Raw genomic sequence first — 18,218 nt, 5'->3', positions numbered from 1 at the left:
CTTCCCACCTTTTGATATTTGCCTCGCGCTCAGTTAATGACGCTCCTTTATGCGTTGTAAATCAGTAAAGCCCCTAATCTCCGCTCGCCGCCCGCCGCTGATTAAAAAAAAATATCTCTCCAAACACACACCGCTGCAGCTGCGAGCTCACAAGGCCGTTCGGTCACACCGCCAGCTCGCGGGGATCGGGTGTCGCTGTAGGAGCCCTTCTGGACACTGACCGTTCCGTGTGCTCTCTGTTCTTCCCTCCTCGGGTGTGGAACGGAGCTTCCACTGTGCACAAACTAGTTGAAGCAACACCAGTTCGAGCTTCGTTCTACCTGAAAAAGATGATTCTGAGATAATTGGCTTTAAAGTTCCGAACCCTTATTGGTTTGAATGGTGTCAGAAATATATAGTATTATTTTGAACTTAACATGTCATTGGGGTATTTAGACTACTGTATATGTAGAGACCATTGAACCGAACAAGGCAATTTCAACTACATGTTGAAAAAAAATGCAGATACAACCGTATAGTACCAAACTAGATGTTTTTAGACAACACACAGTAGGCTACATTAGTGTAGTCCAAATGGACAGGTCTCTGAGCCCAGTAGGTCGTCAGACCAAGAGTGGAGGGAAATGTTCTGGGAAGCATTTTACGTTTTCAGTCGTTCATACTTTAACAACATAGTTTCCGTTGTATATACTTAAGAGCAGGAACTTGAATTATTATCCGAAAAAATAGCCGTACAAAATGACCTAGACTATATTTAATTTTCTTCAGAAGCTTTTCTGTCGTTTTGGAAGAGAGGGAGGCTTGTTCAATCCGTGCGCTAAAAGCATCTGATTCCACTCCTTGCCAAGAGCACCGGTAGTTAGACCATTAACCGTAGTCACCGATAATGATTTATATAATAAGGCTACAGGCCCACGACAGCAACGTTTGTCTTTTTGTGTAATTGTGATCATTTCGAACGGAAAAACCAGTCAACTTGTCTTCTGGCCCCCTGCGTCATGGTCCTTCGCTGTCCATGGTGCTGAAAGTGTGCCCCTGAAAAGTCATCATGTTGACAAAAGTGGTAAAATAGGCGTACGGTATTTCAATGCAAGTTGAGAGAGAGAGAGACTAGTATTATGGCCTGAAGACTTAAAGGGGCTATCCTTAGCCAAGTTGAGAGAGAGAGAGACTAGTATTATGGCCTGAAGACTTAAAGGGGCTATCCTTAGCCAAGTTGAGAGAGAGAGAGAGACTGGTATTATGGCCTGAAGACTTAAAGGGGCTATCCTTAGCCAAGTTGAGAGAGAGAGACTGGTATTATGGCCTGAAGACTTAAAGGGGCTATCCTTAGCCAAGTTGAGAGAGAGAGAGAGAGCCTGGTATTATGGCCTGAAGACTTAAAGGGGCTATCCTTAGCCAAGTTGAAACCATAACAAAGCCACATCCTGACTCTGTTTTGGTAAAAAGCTGAGGGATGTGCCTGGGAAATATAACCACTCTCAAATTCATAGACCAAGCTATGGATGCAAGGACTGATCATCCAATATATACAAATTGTAGCTTTAAGCATGGTTTCAGGCTATAGGCTACAGTGTTTGTTTACATTTACAATGTTTACAAGCTTAAAGTTTGGGTTATGTTGAGGTTTTACAGTTGAACCAAGCTTATGAGGCATTTACACGTTATGTTCTTCAAGAATCAATGGGGTATGTAACATTCACTATAAGTCCAAAATTAGATGTAGCAACTGCAGATTGACCCTTTAAAGTCTAGGCTAGCTCATCAAAGAAACTCTCTCTCCCTCCCTCTTCCTCTCCCTCACTCCCTCTTCCTCTCTCTTGCTCTTTCTCTCTCCCTCTGACAAATGACGCTCTGTAAATGGTAAATTAGTGAGAGTTGATCACATGACCGGCCGGCCGAACCTGTCTTGTGCTCGGCACCAGTGTCGCATTGATTTTCAACTGCAGTTCAGAATCCTCATGGCTAAAACACCCACATGGGAATTCATTTGTTCTGTTTCAATTTAACCGAATTTAACGACGTTTTTTTCCCCATCACCTGCTGAGTGAGATATTTGTAAGATATTTGTTTTACCTAATTTTAAACATTCTTTGGAGAAAACATCAGTCTTATTTGAGAGGTAGCCTTTAACCTCGTTGAGGTCCCCAAATGAAGGTTGAGGGTTTAGCTGAAGGCAGGGCTGGGGGTAACCCCTGCCCTGGTCCTGCCAGCCAGTGCTGTATCTCGCGACTGCTAAGCGTGGTGGAGAGCGAGTTGCAAGCGGGGCGCGAGAAGGGGGACCCCACCGAGAAGCAGCTGAAGGTGACGCTCGAGGAAGCGGAACTGTGGCGGAAGTTTAAGGAAGTCACCAATGAGATGATAGTCACCAAGAGCGGCAGGTGAGCTTGAGTTAATTATAATTTTGTACCATTATTTAACTAGGCAAGTCAGTTAAGAAAAATTCAAATTCTCAATGACGGCCTACACCAAACCCGGACGACGCTGGGCCAATTGTGCGCCGCCCGACTCCCAATCACGGCCGGTTGTGATACAGCCTGGATTCGAACTAGGGTGTCTGTAGTGAAGCCTCCAGCACTGTAATACAGTGCCTTAGACCGCTGTGCCACTAGGGAGCCCCAAATAGTGAGATAGACGAGCATTTTTTAATAGTAAAATATATTTTATTGATCCTCAACCGCAAGAGGATATTTATTGGGGAGAGGAGATTCGCAGACAAACATACAGACAATACCAAATGCAAGTTTCAAGAGTTTGGTCATTTGATCACCCATTATATGTATCCACCCATTGCTAAATTAATTTTATGAACACATGCAGCAGAATTCAAACCTATATTTCTCTGTCACACATATCACTCTAAAACGTCTAACACTTCTGTTATATTAGAGGGCTTTGAATCAATTACCCAATTAAGAGACCATTCGATTTCAATTGATAATTAAATTTTCAATTACGCACTTCTTCCAAAACGCATCTTGATCGAATCTTTTAGTTCAGCCCTTTTTTCAACTTCAGCTTTCTATTCCTATAGAATCATTACGGTTTCATAAGAATTAGATCCAAGCGAAAACTATTAATTACATAGGTCTATCTGTAATTTAAGACCAAGTGCTATTGAATAATATTAGTTATTTAGGAATAGGCAGAACATTTTTTTCTTATACTTATTAGAGCTGAAAAGTGTAATAGCCTATATTTTTTATAAAAGGGTAGCGTAATACATTTTAACAACCAGAAATATTAAGTTTGAGAAAGTTCAGGCCAAATATTTTAAGCCAGAAAATATTTTAAGAAAATGAGATTCATAAAAATGTGTTTTGAAAATATCAGTGACATATTCCTTTATCATGATCCCATGATAAAGGAATATAAGCCCAAGGCTTATGCACAGTTATTCAAATTGATTCTGTTTAATTGTATAGTCTCCTGTCTTTCATGTCATTAATTAATATTTTATATGTTTATAGTCTATTTGATTCGTCTACAAAACATTAGTTTAGAACACTTTGTTCCAAAAACCCGACTGCAAACCTCGACAAGCTGGTTATTACTGGCTAAATGTGTCGTCACATTCTTAAATTAAGAAAACATGTCAGTTTAAAAAAAATCTGCGTTCTAAACTTAGTATTGCCCGTAGTGTATCGAACGGTTTAATAGATTTCTCTGGCGCATGGCTACTTTTGTGCTGACCCTCTCATGCTCTGAGGGGCGGCTTGACCGGTCCAGCGCGTGTTGTAGTGGCAGGTCAGCTCACCTGGTGGGTGTCTGTCCATTTACACGTTGGCCACTTCAGAACGTTTTTATTTGGGGAAAACAAAAATTAATTTAATAAAAGTAAAAAGAGTCACAAAAAAAGTCAAAAAAAGTGAGTTTAGAGTGTGTGTGTGTGTGTGTGTGTGTGTGTGTGTGTGTGTGTGTGTGTGTGTGTGTGTGTGTGTGTGTGTGTGTGTGTGTGTGTGTGTGTGTGTGTGTGTGTGTGTGTGTGTGTGTGTGTGTGTGTGTGTGTGTGTGTGTGTGTGTGTGTGTGTGTGTACTGCGTGCCTGTGTACATGTATTAATCTGTGCGTTCCTACTGTGGTGTTCCAGGAGGATGTTTCCGGTGCTGAAAGTGAGTGTATCGGGTCTGGACCCCAACGCCATGTACTCCTTCCTGCTGGACTTCCAGCCAGCTGACAGCCACCGCTGGAAGTACGTTAACGGGGAGTGGGTTACAGCCGGTAAACCGGAGCCTGCCGGTAATGGTTGTGTGTACATCCATCCCGACTCACCCAACTTCGGAGCCCACTGGATGAAGGCACCTGTCTCCTTCAGCAAGGTCAAACTCACCAACAAGCTCAACGGAGGTGGACAGGTAGAGCATACACACACACAGTCAGTCTATAGACTCTAGCTGAGTTTCTGGCCAAAACTCACCAGTACATCCCCAGCTGCACTAGATACCTCACTAACTTCATGATGTTGTATTTGATTTATTTCATATTTCTTCAGGCAAATTCTAAAGTTCTACTAAAATAAAATATATAAATAGAAAGAAAAATAATGTTCCCGTCCTTCCTCCTCTAGCAGTAGACCGCTAACCACTCTCCAATTTTCCTTTCTCAGGTGGTCTTCCTTGTGTGCAGCGGGTGAATTAAAGGCCAGCTAGGCCACATTTACACAGGCAGTCCAATTCTGATCTTTTTTTTGTAATTGGTCTTTTGTCCAATCAGATCAGCTCTTCTGCCAATAACTGGGAAACATTTCTGAATGTGGCTGCCTGTGTAAACGCAGCTCTATATCCCCAGTGGAGGGGCCCTTCTGTCATGGATCTTTTCATAATCCTGGTCTTTCCTCTAATCTGTTTGTTCCCCTGAAAAGCAAAACATCAAGTGTGCACTTATACAATTAGTGCCCTGCTTAGGGCCCCTCTCCTTGCCCACTTCACCCCGTGGCCCCTGTCTCCACGGGAACCAGATAAACAGCTCTTAATTGGCTCTCGGAGGTTTAATGCACTTCCTGCTGAGAGCTGCCCACTCCAGGAGGCCCTCCAGGGGCCACACAGACATACGTGCATGCACACGCACACACTTAGCGCTATGATCGGCCAATTTCTTTTCATGGTATTTACATGAACCCATAACCCAAACAAACAAACACACACACACACACACACACACACACACACACACACACACACACACACACACACACACACACACACACACACACACACACACACACACACACACACACACACACACACACACACACACACCTCTGACTGGCAGGTAATGTGGTGTTGGCATTGGGTCCGGTAAAGAAGAGCCGAGGCATAATTAAATAATTGCAGTGGTTAGTTGTACATTATGGTAATTACCTGTGTTTTTTTTACTATGCAAAATTGATTTTCCATCAGTCCTTCAGATGTTTTATAGAGAGATGGAGGCAAAAACAGCATATTTAAAAGCCCACACACACTCCAACTAGAGCAAGTACACACACACACATGCACACGCAAACAAAAACAACCCACACACAGACAGAGAGAGAGAGAGACACACAGACAGAGAGAGAGAGAGAGACAGACACAGACAGACAGACAGACAGACAGACACACAGACACACAGACACACAGACACACAGACACACAGACAGAGACAGACAGAGAGAGACCGACAGAGAAGGAGAGAGAGAGAGAGAGAGAGCTCTGGGCAGCTGGTTGGTGTGAGAGGTGAAGCTAAGCTCCCAATTAGAATAAAAAACAGTTTGTTTTGTCCTCTCTCTGAGGGCTGTAATTGGTTAATTGGTGGAGTGAGCGATTGAGAGAGAACGAGAGACTAGATTTTACGCTAGAACAGACAGTACTGAAGTAATATTGTAAGGACTGTAGTCTATTTGTTCCTGCACACCTCTCCCTCAAACTGTCATAATGTAGGCCTGCCCAGGTTTATGAGTTGTACCTACTCTCTTTCATTCTCTTCCTCTCCATTCTCTTCTTTCATTGCTTCCTTCTTGCTCTATTTCTCCTCTTCTCTTCTCTTCTCTTCTCTTCTCTTCTCTTCTCTTCTCTTCTCTTCTCCTCTCCTCTCCTCTCTTCCCCCATCCCTTTCTCCTTCCAGATCATGTTGAACTCTCTCCATAAGTATGAACCTCAGCTCCACATTGTGAGAGTGGGCGGAAGCCACCGAATGGTCACTAACGTCTCTTTCAGCGACACACAGTTCATCGCTGTCACTGCCTACCAGAATGAAGAGGTGACTGGTCTCTCTCTCACACACACACGCACGCACACACACACGCACACACACACACACACACACACACACACACACACACACACACACACACACACACACACACACACACACACACACACACACACACACACACACACACACACACACACACACACACACACACACACACACACACACACACACACACACAAGCAAGCGCATTCTCACACACAAACACTGTCTACTTGAAAGATTGAGTCACTACTGGTAACTAATATCAACTGTCATTGAATCAGCGTCACCATCCAGAGTTCACGATTAAACTTCTTGATTAAGCCAGAGCGCCTAAAAATGTGTATATGTTACAGTCAGTTACATTGTTTATTTCCCTCTGAAGATCACCGCTCTGAAGATCAAATACAACCCGTTCGCTAAGGCTTTCCTGGATGCCAAAGAGAGGTAAGGCCTCATCTGTACCTGCTAGGGTCTCCTACCAGGATATCGCTATGATATTACTGCATGTTAGCATTAGCTTGTCCCATTATGATATCACTGAGGGCTAGCGTTAGCTCCTGAAACGGTAAGCGATTAGCGGGTTGTTATTAGCTGTTTAAAGCCTAGTTCACCATCTCTATGTGAGGCTTGTTGAAGAGGCAGTGTGAAGTGTGTGAGAGAAACTGGAGCTCCTAACACACACACACACACACACACACACACACACACACACACACACACACACACACACACACACACACACACACACACACACACACACACACACACACACACACACACACACACACACACACACACACACACACACACACACACAACCTTAGCTGTTTACACATATTTGCTAACACAATTAGCATGGTTAGCACAGGTCTCACACTAGTCACTGTAACGCTGTATCTCTTGCTTCTTTGAATCGCACCAGTTCACAGAGTGAACTCATATAGGTTATCATTGAATGATTGTATTTGCAGGAACCACCCGAACAGTCCATTGGAGTCCCCATTTGACAGCCATATGGGAATTCAACACTGTGAGTGGGCCTTTAGGACTAATTTGATTCAAATTGAATGATTTGAATCTACTAAATAACAATAATCCACTTTTAAACCGTGTTTGTTTCTTCTTCCCATAGGTGGCTGGTTTCTGTCTAACCCAGACTCGCTGTGTTCAGGTGGGGGTCCTAGCTTCCCCTATAGCGGGGGTCTGCCTCTCGCCCCCCCTCATGGGTACAAGCACTACCCCCCCAGGCCAGCTCCCTACCCCCCCTCCTACCTGCCGCACCGCACGCACCCTTCTGGTGAGACACACCGCCATCTCTCCATCTCTCTCTTCCAAATCCTCTTTTAACTTTAGTTGAAAATGTAAGCTATCACACCAGCCTGACCTCTTCCCTCTTCCCTTGTCCCTGTCGTTCTCCGCTCCTCTGTCTCACTCTCCTCGTCACCCTCATCTCCAACCCTCCAGTCTCTCTGTCTGAGGGGCTACAGGTGTTGTCTGGGGGTCCTGATGGCTGGTCCAGTGTCTCCTCCCCCGGCCCCTCCTCCTCAGCCCTACCCATGACCACACCCTCCTCACCCCCGTCCACCAATAGCAGCAGGTACGACACGAAAACATAGATATAGAATAAGTAGAATAAGACATGATATAGCTCTTTAGAATCTACTGAGTTTTTGTTTATAAAGCAAGGTGTGTGTCCTCAGTCAGTACCCTTGTTTGTGGACGGTCGGGCGTACAGACGGGAGTCCTGCCTCTTCTCCCTGTGCCCAGCTTCATGGACCAATCAACAGCGAGAGCCACCCACAGCCACCCAATCACGTCCGGCTGGGCGGGCCCGTTTGGCCACCTGTCTCCAGCCATTCCTTCTAACAAACTATGTGATTGGTCGATGCCCACATGGGCATGATCAGTACTGCCCTGGGACCCGGCTCTGGAAGCCCTTTAATGAACACATCTTAGATAATAGGTGTTCCTCTGCCCAGGCGTTGCCAGATGTTACATCTTCTGGAAAGGTATTTTAAGTATCAGCTAACCACATATTTCATATCAACCTGATGCCCGACAGCAGTCGATGGCGTGGCACGGAACCACTGGTTGATGAATGCAACGTCTGAGCAGGGGAAGGCGACCAACGTGTGTGTGCATGTGATGCCATACAAATGTGTTAGTGTGTGTGCACCTCAAAAAACGAAGGCCTAGATTCAATCAGATCAAGCGTTAACTGGCAATAGCAGACACCTGCATAGCGGATGTTTTGGCTTTGCTGGAGGTGGAACTGCGTTGGAGCTGTCAAACCGGCGAGCAGCTGCTCTTGCGATCATTGTCACGAAGCCACACTGTCCCGCTGGCGTTAGAAGTTCAGAAGGAGAAAGTGGAGGCTGTATAGAAATAATGACGCTCACATTGAAAAACATTCAACCAAATAGTTTCTATCATCATAATGGAGGTGTAGATCACATCTCACATTCCACTGTTCTGACTTAGAAACAAGGCTGCATGGGATTTCTGTTCATGCCACTCCGTGCAGCCAATGGCAATGTCCGCTTTAGGTATAATGCCAGGAGCCGCTTGTGGATTTGACAGCTTCTAACGCAGTCCTACCTCCGGCACCTCCGAAACGACCGCTGTGCGGATGTTGGACAAAGTGGATCTGATTGAATCAAGCCCTAAATGTCTCTGCCTGCTTTCAAATGACTTATCATTCTATGTTTGTGGTTCAGCCCTGACAGACTAACTCTGGGCCCTGACAGACTAACTCTGGGCCCTGACAGACTAACTCTGGGCCCTGGTAATAATATATGTCAAACTGCCAATATGCAGGAGTCAGAATAAATATCTATGTGAAACTACAGTACAGAAAAATATGTATTATGTCTCTGTCTTCATTCTGTCAGCTTTATGATAATGTTTCTGTCTGATAAATGCTGTTCATTGTAAAACGCTGAAAATAAACATTGGCCAATCAAATCTTTCTGGTATGTGTGTTTTCTGGGTGTGTGTAATAACATAATGACTGCTGGTGTTGCGTAGGCACTCTGGGCACTCTGTTAACACAAATTCAGCACTGGTATGTGTGTTTTCTGGGTGTGTGTAATAACATAATGACTGCTGGTGTTGCGTAGGCACTCTGGACACTCTGTTAACACAAATTCAGCACTGGTATGTGTGTTGTTGGACAACAAATAAAAACTCCACTTATCAAAATAACTGAAAGTCTCTACAGTCAGGACACACAATGACATAATAGTAGAAAAGTACAAACTTTAATGCAGACTTCTGTACACAAAATTGCTTTCCAATTCCTTAGAGTGAAACTCTTCCTGAAGGGGCCAGCCACACAGAGACCGATGAAAAGACCACTGCAGTAACACACCTGATTCAACTAACCACGGTCCAGACTGAAACCCATGATTGGTTGAATTCCAGAGCAGGTTTGACGTCTTAATGACATTATTACAACAGCCCTATGACAATGTTATAACAGAGTTACAATACTGTTGTGGAACAACGTCGTCAGCTTCCTCCTAAATACAGACAGTTAAACTCTGCCTCCAGCCGGTGGTCTTTGTGGGCGGATTCTGATTCTGGACAGGTGATGTCACCATCTCCCAGCATCTTCCACCAAGGCAGGCGACCGGACTGGAGCAAGGCATTGTGGGATTGCCGGGCGCGGGCGGCTACGGGGGCAGAGCGACTCCTGAACACGTCACAGTCTGTTACTGTGGCGACACTGAGTGAGGGGGCATCTAAGAGAGGAAGATGGATGAAGGGAGAGAACGAGGAAGAGAGAGAAAGAGAGATTGGTGTGCGCGTGTGTGATACCTACTCAGCAGTAGTTCCAGGTCGGTGTTGATCTGTGCCAGCAGGGCGTGTGTGTGAGTGTGTTCTCTCAGCTCTGCCTCTCTCCCCTGTAGATGCTGGAGCAGCAAGGCTTGGGTCTGAGCATGGAGCTCCCTACTGCCCTCTAGCGACACCACAGAGGACTACACACACAGAAAGAGATCGTTACACACACTGAGAGAGATCCGTTACACAGACACACAGAGAGAGAGACCCGTTACACAGACACAGATCATTTCAGACACACAGAGATCGTTACACACACATACACACTCGTTACACAGACACACAGAGAGAGACCCGTTACACAGACACACAGAGAGAGACACGTTACACAGACACAGATCATTACACAGACACACAGAGATCGTTACACACACATACACACTCGTTACACAGACACACAGAGAGAGACCCGTTAGTTACACAGACACACAGAGAGAGACCCGTTACACAGACACAGAGAGAGACCCGTTACACAGACACAGAGAGAGAGACCCGTTACACAGAGAGATAGTTACACACACATACACACTCGTTACACAGACACACAGAGAGAGACCCGTTAGTTACACAGACACACAGAGAGAGACCCGTTACACAGACACAGAGAGAGAGACCCGTTACACACAGAGATCGTTACACACACATACACACTCGTTACACAGACACACAGAGAGAGACCCGTTAGTTACACAGACACACAGAGAGAGACCCGTTACACAGACACACAGAGAGAGACACGTTACACAGACACAGAGAGAGAGACCCGTTACACAGACACAGAGAGAGAGACCCGTTACACAGACACAGAGAGAGAGACCCGTTACACAGAGAGATTGTTACACACCACACACACATTTGTTTTACTATCCTTGTGGGGACCAAATACTATTTTCCCTAACCCCTAACCCCTAACCCTAATTGTAACTGTAACCCGAAACCTAACCCTAAAACAGCCTTTTTTCTTCCTTCCTTTTCCCCACTTGTTCAAATATTCCTTGTTTTACTATCCTTGTGAGGACATCTGGTCCCTACAAGGATAGTAAAACCAAACACACAACTTGAAGTAATATTCAGAATCACCGGGTGCAGGGCAATATGTTCCTCCACCTCTCTCTTCAGTTCCGCCCTCCGACTGTCAGTCAAACCCCGAGGACCAATCCAAGGGGAGAAGGAAGGAGGGGCTTTCTCAGCTCTCCGCCTCTTCAGAAAGCGAAGGACCTAACAGGAGAGGGACAAAAAACTGTCAAGATGAATTCAGATGCTGCTGCATGCTAGATTTGTTCGATGTGTGTGTTAATACTGCTCTCTGCAGGACAACAGCAGCTCTGTGCTGTGTGTGTGTGTTAATACTGCTCTCTGCAGGACAACAGCAGCTCTGTGCTGTGTGTGTGTGTGTGTTAATACTGCTCTCTGCAGGACAACAGCAGCTCTGTGCTGTGTGTGTGTGTTACTACTGCTCTCTGCAGGACAACAGCAGCTCTGTGCTGTGTGTGTGTGTGTGTTAATACTGCTCTCTGCAGGACAACAGCAGCTCTGTGCTGTGTGTGTGTGTTAATACTGCTCTCTGCAGCACAACATCAGCTCTGTGCTGTGTGTGTGTGTTAATACTGCTCTCTGCAGGACAACAGCAGCTCTGTGCTGTGTGTGTGTGTTAATACTGCTCTCTGCAGCACAACATCAGCTCTGTGCTGTGTGTGTGTGTTAATACTGTTCTCTGCAGGACAACATCAGCTCTGTGCTGTGTGTGTGTGTTAATACTGCTCTCTGCAGGACAACAGCAGCTCTGTGCTGTGTGTGTGTGTTAATACTGCTCTCTGCAGCACAACATCAGCTCTGTGCTGTGTGTGTTAATACTGTTCTCTGCAGGACAACATCAGCTCTGTGCTGTGTGTGTGTGTTAATACTGTTCTCTGCAGGACAACATCAGCTCTGTGCTGTGTGTGTGTGTTAATACTGCTCTCTGCAGGACAACAGCAGCTCTGTGCTGTGTGTGTGTGTGTGTTAATACTGCTCTCTGCAGGACAACAGCAGCTCTGTGCTGTGTGTGTGTGTTAATACTGCTCTCTGCAGCACAACATCAGCTCTGTGCTGTGTGTGTGTGTTAATACTGCTCTCTGCAGGACAACAGCAGCTCTGTGCTGTGTGTGTGTGTTAATACTGCTCTCTGCAGCACAACATCAGCTCTGTGCTGTGTGTGTGTGTTAATACTGTTCTCTGCAGGACAACATCAGCTCTGTGCTGTGTGTGTGTGTTAATACTGCTCTCTGCAGGACAACAGCAGCTCTGTGCTGTGTGTGTGTGTTAATACTGCTCTCTGCAGCACAACATCAGCTCTGTGCTGTGTGTGTGTGTTAATACTGCTCTCTGCAGCACAACATCAGCTCTGTGCTGTGTGTGTGTGTTAATACTGTTCTCTGCAGGACAACATCAGCTCTGTGCTGTGTGTGTGTGTTAATACTGCTCTCTGCAGCACAACATCAGCTCTGTGCTGTGTGTGTGTGTTAATACTGTTCTCTGCAGGACAACATCAGCTCTGTGCTGTGTGTGTGTGTTAATACTGCTCTCTGCAGCACAACATCAGCTCTGTGCTGTGTGTGTGTGTGTGTTAATACTGCTCTCTGCAGGACAACATCAGCTCTGTGCTGTGTGTGTGTGTTAATACTGCTCTCTGCAGGACAACAGCAGCTCTGTGCTGTGTGTGTGTGTTAATACTGCTCTCTGCAGCACAACATCAGCTCTGTGCTGTGTGTGTGTGTTAATACTGTTCTCTGCAGGACAACATCAGCTCTGTGCTGTGTGTGTGTGTTAATACTGCTCTCTGCAGGACAACAGCAGCTCTGTGCTGTGTGTGTGTGTTAATACTGCTCTCTGCAGCACAACATCAGCTCTGTGCTGTGTGTGTTAATACTGTTCTCTGCAGGACAACATCAGCTCTGTGCTGTGTGTGTGTGTTAATACTGTTCTCTGCAGGACAACATCAGCTCTGTGCTGTGTGTGTGTGTTAATACTGCTCTCTGCAGGACAACAGCAGCTCTGTGCTGTGTGTGTGTGTGTGTTAATACTGCTCTCTGCAGGACAACAGCAGCTCTGTGCTGTGTGTGTGTGTTAATACTGCTCTCTGCAGCACAACATCAGCTCTGTGCTGTGTGTGTGTGTTAATACTGCTCTCTGCAGGACAACAGCAGCTCTGTGCTGTGTGTGTGTGTTAATACTGCTCTCTGCAGCACAACATCAGCTCTGTGCTGTGTGTGTGTGTTAATACTGTTCTCTGCAGGACAACATCAGCTCTGTGCTGTGTGTGTGTGTTAATACTGCTCTCTGCAGGACAACAGCAGCTCTGTGCTGTGTGTGTGTGTTAATACTGCTCTCTGCAGCACAACATCAGCTCTGTGCTGTGTGTGTGTGTTAATACTGCTCTCTGCAGCACAACATCAGCTCTGTGCTGTGTGTGTGTGTTAATACTGTTCTCTGCAGGACAACATCAGCTCTGTGCTGTGTGTGTGTGTTAATACTGCTCTCTGCAGCACAACATCAGCTCTGTGCTGTGTGTGTGTGTTAATACTGTTCTCTGCAGGACAACATCAGCTCTGTGCTGTGTGTGTGTGTTAATACTGCTCTCTGCAGCACAACATCAGCTCTGTGCTGTGTGTGTGTGTTAATACTGTTCTCTGCAGGACAACATCAGCTCTGTGCTGTGTGTGTGTGTTAATACTGCTCTCTGCAGCACAACATCAGCTCTGTGCTGTGTGTGTGTGTTAATACTGCTCTCTGCAGGACAACATCAGCTCTGTGCTGTGTGTGTGTGTTAATACTGTTCTCTGCAGGACAACATCAGCTCTGTGCTGTGTGTGTGTGTTAATACTGCTCTCTGCAGGACAACATCAGCTCTGTGCTGTGTGTGTGTGTTAATACTGTTCTCTGCAGGACAACATCAGCTCTGTGCTGTGTGTGTGTGTGTTAATACTGCTCTCTGCAGGACAACATCAGCTCTGTGCTGTGTGTGTGTGTTAATACTGTTCTCTGCAGGACAACATCAGCTCTGTGCTGTGTGTGTGTGTTAATACTGCTCTCTGCAGGACAACAGCAGCTCTGTGCTGTGTGTGTGTGTTAATACTGCTCTCTGCAGGACAACAGCAGCTCTGTGCTGTGAGTGTGTGTTAATACTGTTCTCTGCAGGACAACAGCAGCTCTGTGCTGTGTGTGTGTGTTAATACTGCTCTCTGCAGCACAACAGCAGCTCTGTGCTGTGTGTGTGTGTTTCTCCGTTGCTGGAAGTTTCGTCTCTCTCGGTGGCCTCGCCAAACCCTCTGGATCTGTATTGCAGCCTGCCTCTCCACCTCCCCGAGGTACTGCTGCACCTGACCTACACACACACACACACACACACACACACACACACACACACACACACACACACACACACACACACACACACGAGGGCTGTAGATGGCAGGCCTAACTAAGCAAACAAACGAGCATCATTCCGCTCTGTCTCTGCTGTAACAGGTAATGTGTGTGTACCTGGGGGCAGTAGCTGCAATAGCTGTAGTTGTTTCTGATGGAACTCTCTCCTGGCTCTCTGTCTCCTGACACACAGCTGTAGTCTCAGCTCCTTCTCCCAGCACACAGCCTGAGCCTGCTGCGCTCTCCTCCGCCGCCGCTCCCTACACACACACACACACACTGAACTGTCTGGAATTACTATGATCTTATTTAACCTTTATTTTGACAGGAAGTCATGCTGAGACCAACTTCTCTTTTACAGATGAGCCCTGGAATTACAAAAAATATACACATCAATACAAAACACGATCATAGATCAATGAGAAAATAAAGCCCACACACACACACACACACACACACACACACACACACACCTGAAGCTCCTCTGCAGTGATCTGACAGCTCTGGGCAGACTCTTCACTCTCCTCCTGGTCTGATAGGATCTCCACGCTGCCTGGATGATACACGCCGCTCTCACACACTCCTCTGGCCACGTCTGATAACACAGAGAGAGTGTAAGGCACACACACACACATGAACAACAACAAACACACTATATTTTACCTCTGTGTGATCAGCTGGTTTGGGGACTTCTCTGTGCAGCAGCTTTATCAGTTGGTCCACTTCCTCATCGAAGCCCCGCCCCCTCCATTCTCGACCAATCATGCCCTCCAACCCTGCAACACACAAACCATAAAAAACATCAAGATTGCTTTTGCAAGCATATAAAGTTAACCCATGAAAAAATATATATATCGTAACCTGGAAATATTCAAACCCCACCCCCTGACCTTTGAAACTATGGATGATAAGCTGCAGGGCGGATTCTTGTTGCCGGGCAACCAGGAGGAGCGTCCTAATTGCTGCCCCTCCCACAACAGGGTTGGATGTGTGAGCCATTCGGTACACGACGTCATCCAGAATCACAGACAAGGGGCCTTTTCCCAAACCTGCTACTAACTCACTACAGAGAAAAAGCGGGTAATGAATTTAATTGATGTGTGTGTGTGTGTGTGTGTGTGTGTGTGGTGATATGCTACCTGTTAGCTGTCAGAAGCTGATGCCACAGTGACACACACACGGTTCCCACTCTCTCTTCCTCACTCATTAACATCCTCTCATAGTGGTCTGACTGCAGAACTAAGAGAGAGAAAAGAGGGGGGACATCGTTAGTTAGCTACGGGGTCTGTTTGGTATTGGACGTTAGATCTCACCTTGTGTGGCCAGGTGACCATGGGCTTTCAGAAGCCAACACACAGAGCCCATCACTTTCTTGAAGAAACGAAACATCTCAGGCTGCCCATTCCCCTACAGAGAGAGATATGTGAGTAGACATATTTTTGTTGAGGACATTCCAAACTTCAAAAAAACGTTATGTCCCTTACCGCCAAAGCTCTGTTCATCAGCCGACTGGCCAATGACAACAGGCTGTCTGTGACGGATGGGAGCAGCCGCCTATGGAAGGCCTCAGTGTCTCCGCCCATGTCCACACCCACACAGCAGGAGCTAAAGGAGTTTGCATATGCACACAAATAAATCAATGTCAAATCACTACTACAGATATATGACCCCCACCTTCATAGATCTGCTTGCATCAATTATTATTCCACCCCATCAGTTCTATCAGGGCCTTGAAGTAGTATCTGGGGTAGGTATTGTCCATTGGTAGTGTCTAGGGTTGTTTGTTTTAGTGCAGAGTAATAGACAACACAGATTTGGTTATTCCTTTTTGTTGTGGTTGTGTGGTTCAAGATTCTAAAATCGTACCTGAGAATTTCTGCCAACTGAGTGGCAGTTGCGTAGCCTCCTTCAACTTTGGCATAGTTCAGTTTGAGGGCGTCTCCTGCGCAGTATTGAAGTATGCCATGGCTGAACAAGGAGTTTTTGAACGCACCCAACTCTCTATCGTCTTGGACAGATATCCTATTCAGAATATCTTCAATGTCGAAAAATAAGGAATGATTGTTAGTTGGGTATCAGGAATAACACACAAGTGCAAGCAAAGTAAAATAACACGTTTTCAATGTAAAAAGGTTAGCTAACTAATTTACCTTGTAATTTTGAGAGAACTTGTGGAACCTTCTGCTCCGGTTTAATGTTTGTGCTCGCGACCAGTGCCCTTAGCCCGGCGTCTGTGTCCTTTCTAGCGAGACTCATCGCGAGTTTTATTACAGTAATCTTTCGCTCACAGATCTGAAGTATAAAACCATATACAAAATTGACGAGCTACATTATTCTTCGAATGAAACCAGACACGATCAAGTTGAAATCTATTTTCGTGCTCTCTTGTTGCCACAAGCACTGACCGGGAAGCTTCATTTGTTTCTACAGCAACACTACCTACGTCACTAATCTGCGACTACAGTTAGCAGGGCCCCATTCCCATTAATTCTTTACAATACATAATTGTATTTATTTTTTATTAACAACAAATCAATACAAAAAGTACATGGGGAACACAAGTATTTATAAAGAATATACAAAGGACATTTGGGCTAGGGGCGGGGCTAAGGGGTACAATATCACATTACACAAGAACCTTAAGGGGCATACACACATATTTATAATTCTAACAGCTTTTTTGTTGGCACTGTATTTAATAGTCTTAAAATATAGTTCCATTTCTTTTTGCAGGGTAATAAAATGTGGTGTTTTGTTTGTAAATTTACATTTGGGAAAAACAATAAGGAAATGAATTACATAAAATTGTTTCAACTTATTTCTATCGTAAATAAAGAAATCCAAGCAGCACATCTCTCCATAAGAGTGTACAATCTTCATAAATGATAAATCTACTGATGTCTTGCCACAGATTCCTTACATGAATACAATTCCAAAAAATAAGCAACACTGTTTCTGGGTGGTCATTACAAAAGGTACAATTTCTGGGTTTATGTTTTTTTACTTCTTCATATAGTGGTTGGCAGGATAGTATTTATGAATCATTTAAAAAGAAACGTACTTCATTTAGTTAATAAGTAGGTATGTGTGTGGCAACATCCAAACTTTTTTCCAGCCGACATTATCAATAAAACCATTCCAATAAGGCATTACTGGATAAGGAAACAATTTGGAAACAAGGCTTGTATAGCTCTATTGTTGTTGGATGAACTAAAAGAAAAACTCATCTTAGGATGCTTCCTTTTAAGGTTGGTCAGGTCTTGACACGTTCCTGAATAATGCAGCAACACCTGAGGGAATGGCATCTAAAACTATTTCAACATCTTTAGGTGTTACAGGGCTCTTGTAAAGTGATAAGAATTCCTTACAATAAGTAAAATACCCTCTGCATTTACAAGTTGTCTCACCAATAGGATATTATTTCGGAACCAATATTCTAAAAACAAAGAAGTATTTTTATACAATATATCCATCCTGACTATTCCATATACACTGCTCAAAAAAATAAAGGGAACACTTAAACAACACAATGTAACTCCAAGTCAATCACACTTCTGTGAAATCAAACTGTCCACTTAGGAAGCAACACTGATTGACAATAAATTTCACATGCTGTTGTGCAAATGGAATAGACAAATTACAGGCAATTAGCAAGACACCCCCAATAAAGGAGTGGTTCTGCAGAGGGTGACCACAGACCACTTCTCAGTTCCTATGCTTCCTGGCTGATGTTTTGGT

General features: G+C 45.1%; 2 protein-coding genes across 3 annotated transcripts; one reads left to right on the top strand and one right to left on the bottom strand.

Annotated features, from left to right (window-relative positions):
- The first annotated feature begins 1,870 nt into the window (after nt 1-1,870).
- Nucleotides 1,871-8,099, top strand: LOC118965374 (T-box transcription factor TBX19-like). Its single transcript, XM_036984471.2, has 8 exons — nt 1,871-2,381; nt 4,090-4,354; nt 6,102-6,236; nt 6,616-6,677; nt 7,205-7,263; nt 7,366-7,530; nt 7,698-7,830; nt 7,934-8,099. The coding sequence occupies exons 1-8, from the start codon at nt 2,152-2,154 to the stop codon at nt 8,097-8,099; spliced, it is 1,215 nt and encodes a 404-aa protein (XP_036840366.2). The 5' UTR covers nt 1,871-2,151.
- Nucleotides 8,100-9,474: 1,375 nt separating this feature from the next.
- On the bottom strand, nt 9,475-16,942 carry LOC110527235 (IQ calmodulin-binding motif-containing protein 1). 2 transcript variants are annotated; one of them, XR_016497509.1, is made up of 13 exons: nt 16,631-16,942; nt 16,347-16,515; nt 15,965-16,085; nt 15,794-15,887; nt 15,620-15,719; nt 15,371-15,543; nt 15,144-15,256; nt 14,954-15,075; nt 14,598-14,848; nt 14,291-14,439; nt 11,157-11,294; nt 10,057-10,213; nt 9,475-9,976 (listed from the first exon to the last, which is right to left on the bottom strand). XR_016497509.1 is itself a non-coding variant. In XM_036982248.2 (13 exons), the coding sequence occupies exons 1-13, from the start codon at nt 16,734-16,736 to the stop codon at nt 9,744-9,746; spliced, it is 1,818 nt and encodes a 605-aa protein (XP_036838143.2). In that variant the 5' UTR covers nt 16,737-16,942; the 3' UTR covers nt 9,475-9,743. The 2 variants fall into 2 exon arrangements, 1 of the variants encoding a protein (XP_036838143.2); XM_036982248.2 differs by having other exon boundaries at nt 14,598-14,740.
- Between the last annotated feature and the right edge of the window lie 1,276 nt (nt 16,943-18,218).

Source organism: Oncorhynchus mykiss, chromosome 7 (assembly GCF_057628025.1).
Source record: "Oncorhynchus mykiss isolate SJ-2025 chromosome 7, ASM5762802v1, whole genome shotgun sequence".
Taxonomy (NCBI): Eukaryota; Metazoa; Chordata; class Actinopteri; order Salmoniformes; family Salmonidae; genus Oncorhynchus; species Oncorhynchus mykiss.
The sequence above is the reverse complement of the archived record's forward strand: the minus strand, read 5'-3'. Positions and strand labels throughout refer to the sequence as shown.

Coding starts and splice junctions, on each gene's coding strand:
- LOC110527235 (XM_036982248.2), bottom strand. CDS start 16,736: ATGAGTCTCGCTAGAAAGGACACAGACGCCGGGCTAAGGGCACTGGTC. Junction 15,544..15,619: donor CAGCTTCTGACAGCTAACAG/GTAGCATATCAC, acceptor TTTTCTCTGTAG/TGAGTTAGTAGCAGGTTTGG. Junction 14,440..14,597: donor ATTGCAGCTACTGCCCCCAG/GTACACACACAT, acceptor GTGTGTGTGTAG/GTCAGGTGCAGCAGTACCTC.
- LOC118965374 (XM_036984471.2), top strand. CDS start 2,152: ATGAAGGTTGAGGGTTTAGCTGAAGGCAGGGCTGGGGGTAACCCCTGC. Junction 6,237..6,615: donor CTGCCTACCAGAATGAAGAG/GTGACTGGTCTC, acceptor TTCCCTCTGAAG/ATCACCGCTCTGAAGATCAA. Junction 7,831..7,933: donor CCGTCCACCAATAGCAGCAG/GTACGACACGAA, acceptor GTGTGTCCTCAG/TCAGTACCCTTGTTTGTGGA.